The sequence below is a fragment of the Aedes albopictus genome, chromosome 2 (genome assembly GCF_035046485.1).
Source record: "Aedes albopictus strain Foshan chromosome 2, AalbF5, whole genome shotgun sequence".
Lineage (NCBI taxonomy): Eukaryota > Metazoa > Arthropoda > Insecta > Diptera > Culicidae > Aedes > Aedes albopictus.
In genome coordinates, this window is record NC_085137.1 from 255951048 (window position 1) to 255969888 (window position 18841).

The window sequence follows — 18841 nt, forward strand, 5'->3', positions numbered from 1 at the left end:
TTGTCATTCTTTCATTGTCAAATGTTAATTTCTTGATTTAGTTTAGGCTGACCAAGTCATGCAGAAATTACACTGTTGATTCTTCTATCGTTTGCAAAATATTAAATTCCAAAAAAAAGTATTCCGCGAAAAGTCATTCTACGAAATGATATTCAACGAAATTGTTCATTCCGGTAAATGTTACAATGCGAAGAAAAATTCCGCGAAATGGTGTTCGGCGAAATGGTATACATCCAAAATATCCTATGAAATTATTTGCAGCTGGCTTCCAAGCTTAATGTCAACAACTATTTTAGCAATTTAACTTGAAGGAACAGCCTATGCTTGGGAGAAGGGAAAATATGTGATGAAAACTTAGCAGTTTGATTTCGTCGGTGGTTTGATGCCGACAACTATTTTAACAAAAAACTCAAATGAAAAGCCTTCGAAATAAGGAGAAATTTACTATTTGTGAGAATTACAATAATTGTAATAATTACGGTTCCTCATATACCGTCAAGGCGCCATTCACCGTGGGGGCTCCATTCACCGTGTGACCTCGAATATTTTTTCATTATTTCCATATTATGATTGAATGATATGACAATTTCCCTTCAATTTCACCAATACACCACTAATCTATTGTTACCATGTCAAAACGCTCATTAGAAACATTTAAAAGTATCATTTTGACACTAAAGCGTGTTTACATGAAGCGGGTTTCTGTTCGTTCACTGTATTCATGGTGAAAAAAACGAAAACTGCGCTAAGGTAATTTAATTTAATTAATGTAGTAACGTTTTTATTCCACCAAGAAGCAATTAAATTCACATATCAGGTATGTATTTTGCATTACCGAAGTAAGTTTAACAAGACAGTACGATTATTCGTACTTTTTAATTGAAACAAAAAGGCACGGTAAATGGGTACCCTAAAAATCAATGGTCTCCATTCACCGTGCCCCATATTGTCCCATATATCTAGAAAAAATCGAAAATTTGAACATTCGTTTTTCTAATAAAATCTTGCAAGTTATTACTTGAAATGAATGTAAACAAAGAAAATTCCCTTGGCTGGGTTGTTTTGATCATTTTTTAAACAAAGTAGAATAAAATTTCTCATACACGGTGAATGGGTCCCTACTACCACGGTGAATGGTGACCTACCACGGAATTAGGCGACCCTACTACCCTTTACTAATTGTACTGAAAAATTTTCTACTTCTGTGGATATTGCTTTAATTTTAACCTATAATGAAGGCAATTAAAAGCGGCACCAACAATGTTTATAAGACTGGTGTCAAATGACAGCCCTTATGTGCCTCGAATCCTCTTAGATCCACGGTGAATGGTGCCTTGACGGTATTCTGCAGTAAATGATTTTGTGTCCTTCTTATCGATTACTGTTCTTTGAATATCAATACTGTCAAACATTATACAATTATAATTCACTGCCATTATGTACAGAACACAAACGGAAAATTAATCTTAATTTTTTTTTTTCCGGGAAATGGTGCATTCCGGGAAATGGTACATTCCGGGAAATGGATTTCCGGGAAATGGTTCATTCCGGGAAATGGATTTCCGGGAAACGTATTTCCGGGAAACGGTTTTCCGGGAAATGGTTTTCCGGGAAATGGGGGACAACCGAAAAATCCGCATTTATCCATTATTAACCGTCGTTAACCGCCTCTAACTGCTGCTCGTTTAGCAGTGCTTAGCGACGGTTAGGAACGGATAAATGCGGATTTTTCAGTTAGAAAGGGATCATTTCCCTTGGTCGAAATGCCGCCTATTTTACCTATACTGAGCCCACTGTGCACTGTTTGTTGCATCCGTTGCGTCGCACCGAAAATGAGCACACCTCGTTTGTAGCGATACATCATTTCATGGAACGTCAAACAACGGCTGACGTTTCAAAACAAAAACTGCATCTGCTGGCTGCCACAAAAGTTTCGTGTTTCATCAGAAAGAGATTGTTCAATCTTGATTTTCCGTAGTTTGTTGGTTGCGTATTACAAAAAAGGCTTTTAATTCAGCTGAAAAGACATCGTAATGAGTACGGAGATGGAGGAGATCCTGAACGAAACGGTTCCACAGTCCGAGCTGGAGGTAAGAGCCTTTTCCATTGTGTCCAGAATTTCGTCATTCGTTCGACCGATTGATCAAAGATCGTTTTTGTGCGTTGGAGAAAGGGAGGGTGATTCATGGTGTTTTTGTTTGCGATGCAATCGATTTTAATTTTACGGGGATTTGGTTTTCTTTTTTTCCAGAAATTCGAGAAAAAATACAACCGTGAGCTGCAGAGCAAGAGCCTTTCCCATACTTCCCAGTTCGAATATGCCTGGTGCCTGGTGCGGAGTAACTACGCCAATGATATGAGAAGTGTGAGTGATTTGTTCTGGTATTTTTTTTTATTTTATTTTAAATTGTAGAATAACTGGAAATATCTGTCCAGCTACTTCAAATGGGTGGGTATCTAGTTTATCGACTGTATGAGATTTATATTTGAAACTTCATGGCTTTATCGGTCATTAGGACGGGCTTGGTGATCTAGTAGTGGCTACCGCTTTTGATTTCTATGCAGAAGGTCATGGGTTTAATCCCCGGCCCTTCCCTTTCCTCCTATTTTGTACCTTTCCATATACTTCTCTCTACATTTTTTTCATAGAATGAGAAAATCTAATGATCAGACACATAAGAAGTGGTTCCTCGGATTATGTGGGCATCAATCGAATATAAACGTATTCTCTCTTCCTTACATTCGCGATACGCCCGTTAGGGATGACTTCGAGAAGGAGAGGGAACGTACATGAGTATTATTGGTAAGCGTTCTATCAGCTATCGTCTTAAATTGTTCTCTCTCCCCTGGAAGCTTGGATCCTGGCTAGTACTATAGACTACCCGCTGGACTCAAGCTCCCGGATGTGAAGGGGGGGGGGGGGGGGGTGCAACTCAATTTCAGGGCTGTTACAGGAGGCGAAGATTTGACGTTTTTCGCGGTTTTTGCTAATTTCGGCGCGATTCCTGTGGAACGGGGGGGTAGCCTAAGAGAGTTAAATGAACTGATGCCCGGACTTAAGTTCGTGGAGTAGCCAGTCTTTTGTCATGAGTTAGCAACTTTATGTTGACTACCGAAGGAATTCAGGAATTTTAACTCACCCTGCTACAACAAACCATCAGGTAGATCATTCCCTCCCGGAGTGATTCTGCAGCCATAGGTAATCCTTGCGCTGATGGTGAATACACTTCAATCATCATCATCATTTCGGCGTGATTCCTGTGGAAATGGTTTTCAAATTCACTTCATTTAATATTTAGACAACACAATACTACACAATAAGAAAAAATAAGGAACATTTGCATATTGGAGTTATTAATTTAGGGATTGAGTAAAAATAATGATAATAGTCTCTAGCTTGGAGTGCTAGATTAGTTGTTCTGCACTAAACACTCAATTTGAAAAAAAAAATCAAAGAAGTTCGTCTTATTCCTGAATTTCTTAGTCAACCTCTTAAAGTCATTTTAACATTACAATTTTGAATATTTTTTTTTTGGATGGAACTTGTTGCGTACAGTTTCAGTACGCTTGTTGCTGAGTTGAACTGGTGACAAAGAAGCAAGATTAAAATGCATAAGCGGTGGCGCGAAGGCCGACGGTGCCTATGGTTTTACGACTCGGCAGTGTCGTTTAGTCCGTGAACGAAGTAGGACCTGCACTCCGGTTAGGAGCTACGTCTGTCGCGAGAGCAAATACTACATTGTAAGATAAAATGTGTAATATGAATTCATGTAATGATAGTTTTATAAATTTGCAGTATTGAAGCTGCTCGAAATAGAAGCTGCTGTCGATGGGTGGTTTTAGTTCCGCGGCAAATCGCCCTAACAGAACTTATATAGTAAAGCCTGAGGTTCGAAAAACACTCAATCATTGCAAGATTTCTGAAAAAAAGCGTGAATTTCTTGATGATTCTTAAATCTGTTTTTTTTTTGTGGAATTTGTAAAAAGACGTCACCGGAAAATGTTGAATAAGCATTTAGTTGAATTTTGTAGTTACATTTAATAGAATCTCGTAAAGAAAATCATTGGTCTTGTTGACTGTGTGCGCCGTAAGAAATTAATCTGATTGGTTCTTTGGCACAGTGTGTCTTTCTTAGAGAATTTCATGGAAAAACCCTCTGGATAGAATATTAAACATAAGAAATTTCTAGCTTTTTTAACATTCAGGATTTTCTTGGTTCCTTATTGATGAGTTTCAGAATAACGGAAATGGCGAAATTCCTGAATCAGTTACATAATTGTGGAACTTCTGTCGAATCGATTCCTTCCCGTTAAAAACACTGATAGAATTAACTCTTGGTTGGTGCAGAAGTTGCATTTTATGTCATGGATTATTAATAGTTAAAATCAGTTTTAACATTACCTAGAAATCTTCATCTGGAGTGCAACAAAAGTCATGAATAGTTGAACAATACTGTCTTTTTTATGAGTTTGAGTCATCAAATCCATATGTTTTTACTAACGTGGATTTGATTACCTCGGCGCGGATTTCAAAAGGCTTTTAAAAATGTCCGGAGTAATATCTCTACCGCATGTCTCCTGCATACTCGACCCTTGCTACACGAAGCGTGGGCATTCAAAGAGCACATGCTCCGTAGTCTCGTCGCAGTCTGCGCATTCCGGAAATGCGGGGAGTAAAAATTCACCTCGCCATGGGGCCTGCTCGTCCATTTAGACACGCTCGGTATGAAACTGTGTGTTCATCTACGCTTGCTGGAGGAATCCCATGCCCTCTGCCACTTCAACATAGACGATGTCCTGGCGATCTGTTTCGCGCCTCTAATGTCACGTCGCTCGAAGCACTCTTCGTCCTCTGCCACCACTAGAGCATCATGCCCACTAGCGCGCATGCCGCGTTCTTTGAGACCGTGCGGTATGCGCTGACCACCCTAAAGACTGTATCGTTAATTACACAAGTTTACAAAATAAAACGAAAGTCGTGAACTTCTGTCAACGACCAAAATTTTTGAAGCACAATTTAGTGCTGATTTCGAAACCGACCTTCAAAAAATTTAAAGTAGAACAGTTTTTGAGTTTTAGCTCAATATCGAGTTTTGTAACTTTTCAAAATATGTAATTTACTAAAATTCAAATATCTTGCGTTTTGTTCAACCAATTTTAAATCTTTTTCCATAAATTAAAAGCTGAATACAATACCATTCGATCATCTGAACACAGATTTTGCGTCAGATTGATGAAATTCAAGATATTGGCGAGTTTTAGGGACGATCTTCTTAAATTTTAGCAAAATTCCCGAAATTTTTTGAAGAAATGCATTTTTTTCAATAAGAAAAAACCAACTTAAAAATTCTTTCTCGACGTTTATTTGACATATCATATGTAGGCGAGTTACAGTAAAAATTTCAGCTCAATCGGAGCATTTATTACGGAGAATAAGATGTTTGAAGTGAGCGACTTTGCTTAAAAATAGAACAAAAATCGATTTCAAATCATCATCCTTGTATGGAAAGTCGAAAAAATTTCCGCTCTACTGTAATTTTTTTCTTTCGCGTTTTCGAACTCAGGGCATGATTCTACACCAAAAATGATTATCAGCTTACCGAGTTCAAAAATGCTGTAAACTAGTGTTATGAGTACACCTTTGAGGCTCTGTATTGAAAAGACTATGCCTTATTTTGTTAACTGCTTTGTGTCTATGTGTTGCTAACGTTGTAAACAAACGATAACCTTCATTAAAAGTTAAAGTTTTTCCTCAAGTGGAACAATGCGAAGGTTTACGGAGGAGAAGCGAAAATCGATTGTGACCAGGCACTGCAAGGAAAAATGATCATCGCTAAGAAAAATAGCAAAAATTGAATGTGTTAGGGTTTTTGTTGTCCAAAATGCTATCAAACGATTCAGTATGCATGACACACTGAAAGACTTACCCGGACGCGGCAAAAAAACAGGTGCGTCCAAGTCAAATTTGGACAGCAAAACTTGCAAAATCGTTGAAGGAAAATAGGAGGTATCCATTAGAGATAACGCAAAAAAAGTGTGAAACGACTGTTGGTATGATTCAACGCGCCAAGGAGCGTAATTCCCCGAAGACCTACCCAAAACAGAAATGTCCAAAACGCAGTCAAATTCTAGCGGATTATGTGAAAACTCAGGCTTGGAAGCTGTAAGACGATGTTTTGAGCAAAAATTGCATGTGCATATTCATGGATGATGAAACGTATGTCAAATTGGACTACAAGGTACTTCCAGGGGCACAGATTTTCACTGTCAAGCATGGCACGGATGTTACGAATTAGGAGAAATCGATTTTTTGCGTAAAAAATGGGAAAATGTGTTGGTTAGGCAAGCAATTTGTCAATGTGGTATGAAATCGTCACCTTTCTTCACCGTCCCAGGTATGAACGTCGAAATATACCGGAAGGAATGTCTCCAGAAACATATTATGCCACTCATCTGAAAGCACAAAGGTCCTACATTACTATGGCTGGATTTGGCATCCTGCCACTATGCGCGTGACACCTTTGACAGGTATGAAGTAAACAATGTTCAATTTGTGGAAAAGGCAATGAATCCTCTAAATTTCCCGTAAATAAGGCCCATTGAGAAATAGTTAACTTTGATGAAAGGGAAACTACGGAAAAAGGATAGAGAAGCAGAGGACGTCACAAAATTGAAGAAAAACTGGGTCAACGTATGCAAAACTATCGTCGGAACGGTTATCCAAAACCTTATTAAGCACGCCAAGAAGAAAGTGCGAGAGGTGGCAAGATCCACGAAAAATTAAATATACAATCATGTCATGGGCTTTTCTGATGGTCAATGAACGATGTAATTGAATTTAATTTACAAAATAAATAAAACATTTTGAAATACAGCAATTTTAAGGTGTACTCATAATAAACGATACAGTCCTTAACTTAGGGTTCTAAGGCAAGTCGCTTCACGATTCGGTTCACCACTAGCGCATCCGATCATACAACGGCGCCAAATCGTAGTATGGAGACCGCCTGTGGTAACCATTGCATGTGGTTCAGTTCAGACTTGCGTTTGTTTACCACTACTACCTCCGTTTTGTGGTGCAAACTGGGACTCAATGACGGCCCAGCTGACGCTCTTGAACGCAATTTTACGTTCAGCCTAACGACCGCGCAATAGCGGATTCCCGTGCGTTTCTTTTGGAGCGCTATCTCTACCGTTTTGGTTACAATCCTAATAGCGTCCACCTCCGATCGATCCTTCCGGAAGTTGAATTGGTTATCCCACAGGCCAGAGTCATCGGCTTTCTCGGTATAGACCATCAACCTCGACAGAATGATCCGTTTCAACAGTTTTCCGGCGGTGTCCAGAAGGCAGATAGGTTTGTATGCCGACAGGGTCGCCAGGTGGTTTGCCGGGTTTGGACAGTAGAACCAATCTTTGTCTTTGCACCTCTTTGGAAATGCGCCTCTTTCTAGGACATATGCATAGCCATTCTAAACATGTCAGGGCTAGCCTCGATTGCCGCTTTGATGGCTAGGGTAGTGGAGGTATTTTGGACCGGACAGGTATTTTGGCCCACCTAGGGAGTTTTATGATATTTATCACATAATCTCTACAAAATCTTGGGAAATTTTTATTGGAACACGAAAAGTATTCAACTGTGTGATGACCTTTATTTTGGATGTCAGTTAAATATGCGGTTCAGTATCAAAAATAGAGAAAATGTTTTCACTTCCAATGAAACACACGGAAAAGCACCAAAAACAAAGACGGTGACAAATTTGTAGTCGGCTTCGAAGAGGTATCAATTTTTACAAATAAATATTTATTTCATGTGAATGTAGTTAGGGCCATGTAAGAACTCAAAATAAACTGTTCTTAACCTCGGTGGAGCGATAATATTTACTAAAATGGTGGTTTGAGGTTTGGCCAAAATATGTTCAACATAATCAGATGTGGACATATTTTGGACCACCTATCAGATACATCTCTCCAGTTCCTTCTAAAAGGGTAAAACATTCATGCCAATCTGAAAACAGATAAATAGAATAATTTGGGACCTCCCGTGTTCTGGGTTGTTATACGTTTATTTCACAATGACATTGTGGTGGGTTCGATTTATTCTAACAACTTTTCGCCAATTTCGTTTCGATTCGATTTGTGCCCTAACAACTTTTCGACAAGATGAAGTTTTCAGGTGTTCAGTCATCCAGTTTAGAAAAGTTGTCCTCGGCAATTAGTTGATGACTGAGACAATGTGTTATCTAATGTATGTTTGACAAATTACGTATCATTCAAATTACTTTATTTTTGATGGCCTTTCCACCTATTACAATATGTGTGGAACGCCTTCATATTTAGCAAAATCACTAGACTTTCACACTTCCTATGAAGCGTTACGTAATTTATACATGGTGACTTACGTCATCCAATAGTTAACAAATACACGTTTTGCGTAACATTTTTTTCATGAAACATCATACTACAATGCGTAAAAACTGGCAATATCAGCAACATTTCATCTTTTTTTACCGTTACGTAATTTTTAAACGTTCCCTGCCTAAAAAAATAATAGAAAAGATGTAAACTTCACGTAGTTTTAGCTATGTTTAAATTTTTGCTGAGATGGCTTTCATTTCATCGATCAATTGGAGTTTAATTTGGTGGGCCAAAATATGTGCACTTGGTGGTCCAAAATAAAGTCAGGTGGTCCAAAAAAAGCCCGAGATCCTTCAGGAGTTTTGATATTTCTTGTATTTACTACATCAATTTTGAGTTCTGTTTGGCCTTTTTCGACAGAAAACATGGTACTATACGTAATGCCTATGAAATTATCCATGTTTAGAAGTGAGAACCTTCTTTTTTCGCTAAATTGTTCATCCACTTCCTAAAGCGGTCCAAAATACCTCCCTTACCCTATTGTCGGCATACAGTCCGGATCCGGAGCCTTGCTCAACTTAAACGACTTCGCTATGAGTTTGTCATTCGTCACCAGGGCGACCTCGTGGCGCGGGAACAGCGTTTCCACGACATTTTGCAGCATCTCAGGGGAGCGTTTTGGGAGTGCTGACGCGCCCTTAGTTTTGACCTTGACTACTCTGTACGCATCACATCATGGGTTCGTGTTGGTGGCCTGGCAGAGATTTTCAAAGCACGCCCGCATACGTGCTACTGAACAAAGAGTACCAGTTTAGCCGCCCTGTAGGCCTCACTTCGTTCCATTCTATCATCATCGGTGCGAGCTCGTTGCGTCCTCCTTCTAGCTCTCAGGCAGGATGCGCGGAGTTCTGCGATTTCTGGACACCATCAGTATATCGGTTAGTGTCCATTTCTGAGTAGGGATCGCCATTGGATTGCGGCGTCACATGCACGGCTTAGGGTTCTGACTAGATCATCACTGGATAGATCGTCGGTGTTACCTTCCATAAGCAATCGCTCCGCAATGCCGGCTTATCGAAGCGCGAGGTCAGTCATCCCGGATAACGGTCGATGACCTTCGGCTGTGGCCGTCTTCCTTCGGGTTCCACACTGTATCAAATGGTGGCCAGATGGTCGCTGTGCGTGTATCCATCGTCGATCCTCCAGTCCGAGCTAGGATTTAGACCCGGACTCCAGAAAGTCACATCAATGATCCTACTGTAGTTTTTTTTGTCGCCTACGTTCGCGACATCCACATCCACGCTTGTTAGCGAATTCAGCATAGACGAGAACTGGTCTCCCACCTGGGAGGGGCATAACAACTGCAGCAATACACCACGTTGATCTTCACTATTGGTAAGCCCTCGTGTGACGCGAGAATTATTTCCTGGGCCGGAAAACAACCGGTTGTACAGATTGCCGCTAGCTTGGCCTTATCCCGCTATTCAGTTCCCGTTATCGGGAGGGATGCGGTATGGGTCCGATAGTAGGGCAATGTTTGTACTTAACTCCGACACTGACTGCCACAGCAACTGTTGTGCAGCTTCACAGTGGTTCAGGTTTAGCTGCATTAGCGTCGGTTGGTTCGACCTCCTCGTGTGCCTGGACATTTAGTCCCGCTCGTCGTGTGACCCTTGTGCGCCGTGCAAAACAGACATGTTGATGCCGAGTTGCACTCCCTGGCGATGTGGTCTTCCACTCCGCACTTTGCTACTGTCGAGGCTTTACGCGCTCAGGACTTCTGTCCTTCCTCGAAACACTCTGGCGGCACCTAGATGCTGCACGGGCACATTGAGCAGCATACTCTGGTCTTGCCGACTGCAGTCGTCTCATTCACCTCACCTACAGGGAGCTTTATCGTGGCGATCCGCTTGCCGGACCCTTTCGCAAGCGGATAGATTGATTGATTGATTTGTCTTTATTAAAGAGACTTTCAGCCCTTGGCTGGTTCGTCTCTATGGCAGATAGATGCACTTGTGCATCTACCTCGCACTGCTGCTTAAATGCGACTGCGAGCTCCTCTGCGTCGGGGATCTCGTCCAGATTTCCACACTGGAAAGTCGCCTCCGCCGTTAAGGCTCTCACCTGCACTTTTTCGTCCAATAACTCCTCAGCTAGTGCCTTGTAGGAGATGCCTTTTTTGGCCGCCTCCTTCTTCAGCACTAGCATCACCTCTCCAGTCCTGGTGCGCCGAATACTGTTTACATCCGCGCCCAGCGGTGAGAGACGATTTTCGGCTCGCATGGCCTTCAGCACCTCGGCGTATGTATCCGCTTTAGTTTTGAAGACCAAAACGTCGCTCCGTTCACGCTTGCGGGCTGGTTTCGCTTTTCTCAACTTCTTCTTTCCAACCGTAATCCAAGGGTTCTCCTTCCTGTTGGTCACCGTTCCTCTTAGGGTTGGCCTCTTGGGGCTTGGTTTCCCTGCCCCATGCGCGTTTCGCAACCGACTTGGCAGCCTGGTTATTCGCACTAATCGTCGCTTTCTTCTTCTTTGGGTAGACCGCTCTTCCCTGCTCGCATCAGCCGCACTCCGCTCTTCGACCAGGAGATCTCATACTCCTTTTTGGCCAAACTTTTAGGTTCTTGCTGATGGTAGTCCAGCTGTTCGGTAACTACCAACATCTTTGGTAGACCGATGCTGCGCCGCCTCGTGTTCCTCCTGTTGAACCTCCTGCCGCCTACTTGCTGGTGGGTACACCAGTCCCTCGTATTGGCGATTTCGCAAGTCCTCCTCGCGCGAACGGGTTCAACGCCATTTCCTGTGCGTCTCCACTCTCGATCACATTGTTGTTGTTCATGGATTTAGTAGTCGTCATTTCTGTTGGATTCCCCCTAGAGCCACTATCTCTCACTGCAAATGAAGTAGTCGGCATTGATCCTGGTGGTTATCTATGCAAGCAGGGAGGCCACCCGGGGGTTGAACATACTTCTACCCAGTTAATTGCCTAAGCTAGACACATTAGCCCATGCGCCGTTTGAAGTCAATGTCACCCAACCTTACTGAAGAGGATAGAACTAGATAAAAATCTACTTAGTAAATCATCGGAAATTTGTAGAAAAATCGCCCAAACATTTTATGGAACCTACACAAATAAACCTCGAATCGACAGATAATTTGTACATAAATTCGATAAATTTGTCAGATAAGCATTTTCAATATTTATAGATTGTTCGATGAATCAATGAATCAAACAAGTTTCCGAAAAGTCTATTGTTGAGATTCCGGTAAAATTTGATAGAATACTGCGATTCATTCTTAGTGCGTAATTTAGTATTGAAAGTTTGCAAAACACTGAGGCAAACTAACACCTGGATTTCTCATTTTTTTTTCAGGGCATCACACTGCTGGAAGACCTCTGCAGGAAAAATCCCGAAGGAAAGCGAGACTACATCTACTATCTGGCCCTGGCCTACACCCGCCTAAAGGAGTATTCGACGGCCATGAAGTATGTGCAGGCTTTCCTGGAGATCGAACCCAACAACCAGCAGGTCATCAGTCTGGAGGAGTACATCAAGAAGAAAATGGAAATCGAAGGCTTGAAAGGTGTGGCCATGGCCGGCGGGGCTGCCCTGGTGCTCGGAGGCATCCTTGGAATTGGATTTGCGCTGGCGAAGAAATGAAAATCACAGAATAAGTAAACATATCTCTGCTGCTTCATCATCTACCGTGTAATTTTGGGGAAAATTTATTTCGTCTAGGGACTGTTTATAAATTTATGTGATTTTTTTTACCATTTCAATGCAAGGCTGTCGAACATTCTCACCAGTAATCACTATTTTCTGTTCGTACTAATGTCCCAAATTTCGTTGATGGTAAATCTGCTTTTTGTTGATGAATTTAACATCGGTATTTGGACTGGGAGTTATGTTTACTAAAGAAAAATGATAAAACATTACAAAGCATGCCTGAGAAGAACTGATGATTGTAAATATGTGAACGGACCGAGAAGCAAATAGGTGTAAGTTATACAAATATATTGATTGCACATTAGCACCAAACAGAAAGAATAAACATATTTATGGTAACAAAACAACAATTTTTGTTTAGTTATTGTATGTATCATTGCATTTGTATTACCGTTGTTGGATGGTCATAATGGGTCAGAGGGGCGAGAATGGGTCAAAACATTATCTGAAATATCTCTTCAAATATTGCGAATATCGAACCCAAAATTTTATGGTGTCTGGGATAGTACTTTGCAGGCGACATTCCGAATTGTGAAATTGTATTGAAATCTTTCTCATAACTCAGCGCTCAAGCTTACCCCACCCGTTTCAATTTGTTCGGCGTACTTGAGTGCTTAACGCATGTAGTTTGCTGTAAAATTTTCAGGATTTGCGAATTTTTATTGCGTTCCGATAACATCTATCCAGGTAAAAATAGTATTGAATCTCTAAAATCTTTCCAACGCGAAAATTGACTGTTTATTAGGTTGTCCCAAAATTGCACATGGTCGAAAAGCTTGGGGGCTCACCCTGCAAATGATAGCTAAGGGTGTTAGAAACAAAGTTTTGTATGATGGCAAGTTTTAAAAATGACGTTTAGAGGTCGCCCCGGCGAGATTTTTGAAAAATTGCCATTTTTCTTAATAAATTTCATACAAATATTTTTTAGGGCCCATATAGCCGAGGCGGTAAACGCACGGGTATTCAGCATGACCATGCTGAGAGTGACGGGTTCGATTCCCGGTCGGTCCAGGAACTTTTCGTAAAGGAAATTTCCTTGACTTCCTTGGGCATAGAGTATCTTCGTGCCTGCCACACGATATACACATGCAAAATGGTCATTGGCAGAGGAAGCTCTCAGTTAAAAACTGTGGAAGTGCTCATAGAACACTAAGCTGAGAAGCAGGCTTTGTCCCAGTGAGGACGTTACGCCAAGAAGAGGAGAGGAGCTCATGTATGTACCAAACTTTGCGCAGTTAAGAAAAATCAAATTTCTAGTCGTTATAAAAAATACAAACAAACAAAATATATCATGAACAACATGCTTATACGATATACTAATGATCCTTCTTTGAGTCTGCAATATAAAAAAAATCATAATATTAACCAAAAAATACTTAAAATAGAAAAACTATTTCATTGCCTTGTTCCTAACTTTGCGCACAAAATCTTCGATTGTTCCTAACTTTGCGCATAGTGTGCCTAACTTTGCGCATGCTCTGAATTGTTCAAAAAAGTAATCAAAAATGCTATTATTTAATATTTGCCCATGAAACTGAAGTAATTCAGATCAGGTAGTGTGCCCTTAATTGATCTTTGTTGAAAAACTTTGTCCTACGAGGGAGGGGGAACGGAGGCCTCTGGAGTTCTTAATTTCGTCTGCGGTTCGTACTAGGCACCTACCGTGTGAACAATCCAAACTTCATGAGGGGTTGTTTCCTGTGGCTAAAGATCAAAGGTAAAAGCTTCCTGATAAATGAAGTGACCGTTACGGATAGGAACAATAAGGGGTTATTTAAATATGACGTCCATCTTTGGGGGAGGGGGCTGGACTTGTCTGAAAAAGTGTGATATGCCATGTATTAGGTATACTGTGAAGCGTGACGGGGTGGCCCAGGGGAAGAGGGGGTTCTAAAAATCTAAAAAAAATGGTGGACGTCATATTGGAACCGTCCCTAACATTGACCGCCGGAAAATTCAAATGAAGGACTGTTCACAAATCACGTATTGTAGACAGATGGAGAGTGCCGTAGTGCTACGGTTCATACAATTTTCTACTAATTTCTATACAAAATCTGCTACATGGTGGAGAGGCAGGCCTGAAATTATCAGTACTGGTGTTACATAATATTTGAATGGTTCATATGTCATGTATTAACGTTCAACATGCATTTACTGAAAGTGCGCAAAAATTAGGAACACAGGGCAAATAATGGTTCCAAACATTGCGCACCACTATTTACTAATTAAATTGAAAAATTTATTACGAACTGTGATTGATATTACTAGAATATTACCTTTTTTGTCAAATAACTGCAAAATTAATCATCGTTGCACAGTTTTATCGAGGAAAATGTTGATTTTTAGTAGAGTTACTTCTTGGCAACCGTGTTAAGGCGAGGCAAATTTTGACATTTTTGTGTATTTTTTGTTTATTATTCAACATAAACAATGATTTTATGGCAATTAAATATTTGTCAAATAATGTTTATGTTTACACAATGCTAGTGCAATGATTAAACTGGTAAATATGTTGACATTTAGTTATTTGTTTCGTTATTTTACAAGAATGCGCAAAGTTTGGACCTGCGCAAAGTTAGGTGCGCACACGGTATTTTTATATTTTTACAGCTTGATATGGATCGAAACTTTTTGGAAAAAATAATTAACGACATGTTTTGCAGGTAATTTTTTGATACTGAATTTTTGAATTTACTAAAATTTGTCATTTTTTTATATACTTTGCATTTTACCCATCATAAAAAGTATCTGAACCTAATGCTAATTTAAAACAATTTCCATAAAAAGATAGGAAATTTTATGAGGAAAAACTTTGCCGAAGACAGCATTGCGTTTTTTCTATCCGTTTTAGAGTTATTCACAATTTTCTATTTGGTGAAATTTTGATTTTTAGGTATTTAAAAAAAATCACAAAAGAACTCCAAAAATACATGCAAAGTAAAAAAAAATCACGTATGCTCAACAAGTTTTTGTCTTGATTGTATTTAGGATATATGGTGGCATCATTCATTGAATTTTTGTTTCCGTTGGCAAATCCATTTTCTTTGATCTAGAAAGGTACCTACTAGCGAGAAACTTTATTATTAGGTACCATTTTGAGATGCCTTAGTAGGCCATGGCATTTTTAACGGTTATGTACTGACAATGGTTTATACGAGCATAATACACAATCAAACTCACGGCACATTTCCTATATCATTTAGAAGGTGATACATTCCGCAAAACATGCCGATTTTGTTTTTCAATGGTGTTGTTCAAATCGTTCAAATACATGAATTAAACGTTCTAGTAGTCCCTATCATTTTGAACAACATATAGGACGATAAAAATGACGTCACTTAATAACGTCCAAAACTGTTGTTTACCAATAATAGCCTACTTTGTCTTATTGTATGCCGTATATGTGTTATGGTAATCAAATTGTTCTAACCATGGATAACATTACGTTAACTCACTGATTCATCTCATGCCACCCGTTTCAATTTGCCTCGGTGTATCTTATTTTCGGTGTTGATAAGATAGTTCAAATCAGTAGATGTAAAAAAACATGCCTTGCCTTTCAGAATGTCTTGAACTGGAACTTAGTATCTAAATATTGGTATTCTTACGTAAGATGTTCGTAATCGCGATTTGAATTTGGCACGGATCAACATGTTCGCCTTTATTCACTTTGCCACTGTTTCCTGGGCTGTATCACTGGTCCAGGACTCATACGTTTTTATGTAGAAAAATAATTGAGAATATCGACAGGAAAGTAAGATAAACGCGCAAATATGGCTCAAAATTTTGTGGATATCTTTAAGAAATCAATAGGTTTACGAAGCTTGTCAAGAGAGCTAGTTTTTTAAGAAATCTTTGCTAGTTAATTTCTATATGAAGGGATTGAATAATAAAAAAATCAAATAATGATGTCACCATAATTCCATAACACAATCAAGACAAAAACTTGTTGAGCATATGTGATTTTTTACTTTGTATGTGTTTTTGGGAATATCTTATATGTCATTTTTAGAAAAATACCTTAAATTCAAATTTCACCAAATATTAAATTGTGAATAACTCTCAAAACGGATAGAAAAAAAACGCAATGCTGTCTTCGGCAAAGTTTTTCCTCATAAAATTTCCTATCTTTTTATGGAAATTGTTTTAAATTAGCATTAGGTTCATATACTTTTTATGATGAGTAAAAAGCAAAGTACATAAAAAAATGACAAATTTTAGTAAATTCAAAAATTCAGTGTCAAAAAGTTACTTGCAAAACATGTCGGTAATTATTTTTCCCAAGAAGTTTGGATCCATATCAAGCTGTAAAAATATAAACATAGTGGGTATTGTCAATTTTTTACGGTAAAAAATATTTGTATGAAATTTATTACGAAAAATGGCCATTTTTCAAAAATCTCGCCGGGGCGACCTCAAAACGTCATTTTTGAAACTTGCCATCATACAAAACTTTGTTTCTAACACCCTTAGCTATCATTTGCAGGGTGAGTCCCCAAGCTTTTTGACCATGTGCAATTTTGGGACAACCTACTGTTTATGCTATATTCAACGATAATGTTCGTTCTGATTGTATGTAGGATATTCACTCGCATAGTTTGAATTGTACGAATATAGTGAGTTTTCTGCTTTTTTAACAGGCCTTAAGTCCTTCGAGTTGACAGTCTCCGTGGGAATCCTTGCCGGTGTGGTCGGGTCATTTCCGAACATCGAACGATATTTTTCCGTCGTTACAATTCCGAAAATTTGGTAAAGCGCCACGACACATGCCCACATGTAGAATAGCAGAACTGAAATGTAACGTTTAAAGTAAAGTTTGGCAATATTGACTATACTTAGTAGTAGATCCTACGTAATCCAAATCCACCGGCAATCGTGATTGCAATCAAATCTCCCAGATTCAGTTGCTTTTTAATAACCATCATTCCTGTAACGTGGATCAATGACAGAACACATAATCGAATGACATCCAATACTATGAACGGTAGAAGAAGGTATCTCTGCACCTATCGAAAGATTCTTTTTTCAGATATCTTAAGTCACAGAAGTTTCCTTCTGAACGAATTACTTTCAAAGCTCCCACAATCATCAAAATGCAACTCAACAAATGCACGCCACAAAATGTCTCCGCGGCAAGAAATACAATTTCCGGATCCTTTTCCGTGAAACGTAGAAAACTTATGAACAGTTCTTCCTGACCAAAGTCATTGATGTGGCTGTTGATGTCCGACGCTTCAGCCTTCAAGTAGCCTTCCCCTCCATTGGCAACAAGAATTAGCGCTGGAATCAGAACTTGTAACTGAAATTTGTTTGAATTTGATTATTTAGGAGAATATTAAACTTCACTCCATCATACAATGGAAAGTATCCCAACGATAATGCTGCCTAAACGTGTGGACAGATAAAAGCAGCACATTTTCATGCACGGCATGTTTTCAGCGTCATGTGCTGCACTGCAGAAACTAAAGAAACGACTAACTCTCCAATGCCGTGCTTTAATTTGGAATATCAATCCTTGCTTCCGTGATTCATGCACGCGGAAACAATAATGTGGGTAATTAAGATTTTAAGATAATATTTACATAGCTTTATGTGTTCGGAAAGTGATGGATAGTTATCTGTGCATATCAAGTATGGAACAGCTCTCAAATCACCCTTAAAAAGGCTTTTACTCTATTTCAATATGTTGGAGAAGTTTAAAGGAGATGCAAGCGAACTTTGAGCGCACAGAATTTAGGCAATTGCGTACTGTTTATATCCTTTTCGTGACGAACCAACACAATTGTGCTGTTGAGCGGTACCAGGTTTGCATTTTTTTTATCTGTTTAGACTTTGTTTTATATGATGTAAATTGTTCCACTAATTCAGCCATTACTTAAACTTGTATGAGGGAGACCAACTTTTGGTAACGTTGCCTGTAAAATTTACCACAACAAGGTAAACAAAAAGTGGGCAAAAACGGTAAAACATGAAAAAGTTTTATCTGTCGCATATTTTTTATTTACGATTTATCTACGTAGTCAACGCTAGAAATCAAAAGATAAAGAGTAGTTCTTACAAATGAGGAAAAATAAATATTGCTTTTTTTGGGAAATCTAAGAGTTCTGGAAAGCCAAAGTTGAGCAATTTGTATGGAGATTTAATTTTTTTGCGCTCCGTCACGAAAGGGATATGGCATCAATCTATCAACTACCATGCGACTCCTTTTCCTTCATTGATGTTATGAAAAGTTTGCAGTTTAATGGAGCCTCCAGGTAATTCACTCCAAACCGATCCGGCGGTTCGGGCCAGTATGAAGATGACCGACAGTGGTTAACAAGAATAACATTGGGTATAGCATGTCTTCGTTTCTGCCTCACTGGAAACAACTACAATGTTGGTCAAAAGAAATAAAAGCTATCCGTAAACAAATGAGTAAGCGCTTTTAGAGCACTAAACTGAGCTACAGGGTCTGTCCCATTTAGGACGTCACCCCAGGAACAAGAGCAGAGACAAACTCCAATTTTCTGTTTGCACCCTTTCCTAACCATTCCACTGTCGACCGTCAGTGTGTTATCAGCCAAACAAGGTTTCGAATGAAATCATACAAATTTAATGAGTTCAATGTCCAAAACAACTGTCGTCTTACTGAGATCGTACTTTGAGCACGGTTTTAGATTCGAAAGCTGCACAATAATATGGTAGTCTCAAGTTATAAAGCACGGATGCTTTCATGTAGGGAAGGGTGCTTCAAAACGTATCGGCACGTGGAGGAA

The 18841-nt window shown here is 39.5% G+C and overlaps 2 protein-coding genes across 2 annotated transcripts; one reads left to right on the plus strand and one right to left on the minus strand.

Annotated features, from left to right (window-relative positions):
- Positions 1-1902: 1902 nt before the first annotated feature.
- On the plus strand, positions 1903-12430 carry LOC115266368 (mitochondrial fission 1 protein). Its single transcript, XM_029872585.2, has 3 exons — positions 1903-2090; positions 2252-2365; positions 11733-12430. Exons 1-3 carry the CDS (start codon positions 2034-2036, stop codon positions 12018-12020), a joined length of 459 nt encoding a protein of 152 aa, XP_029728445.1. The 5' UTR covers positions 1903-2033; the 3' UTR covers positions 12021-12430.
- A 4194-nt stretch (positions 12431-16624) lies between these two features.
- Positions 16625-17517, minus strand: LOC109427849 (uncharacterized). Its single transcript, XM_019703430.3, has 4 exons — positions 17443-17517; positions 17155-17385; positions 16939-17092; positions 16625-16876 (listed from the first exon to the last, which is right to left on the minus strand). The coding sequence occupies exons 1-4, from the start codon at positions 17515-17517 to the stop codon at positions 16635-16637; spliced, it is 702 nt and encodes a 233-aa protein (XP_019558975.3). The 3' UTR covers positions 16625-16634.
- Positions 17518-18841: the final 1324 nt, after the last annotated feature.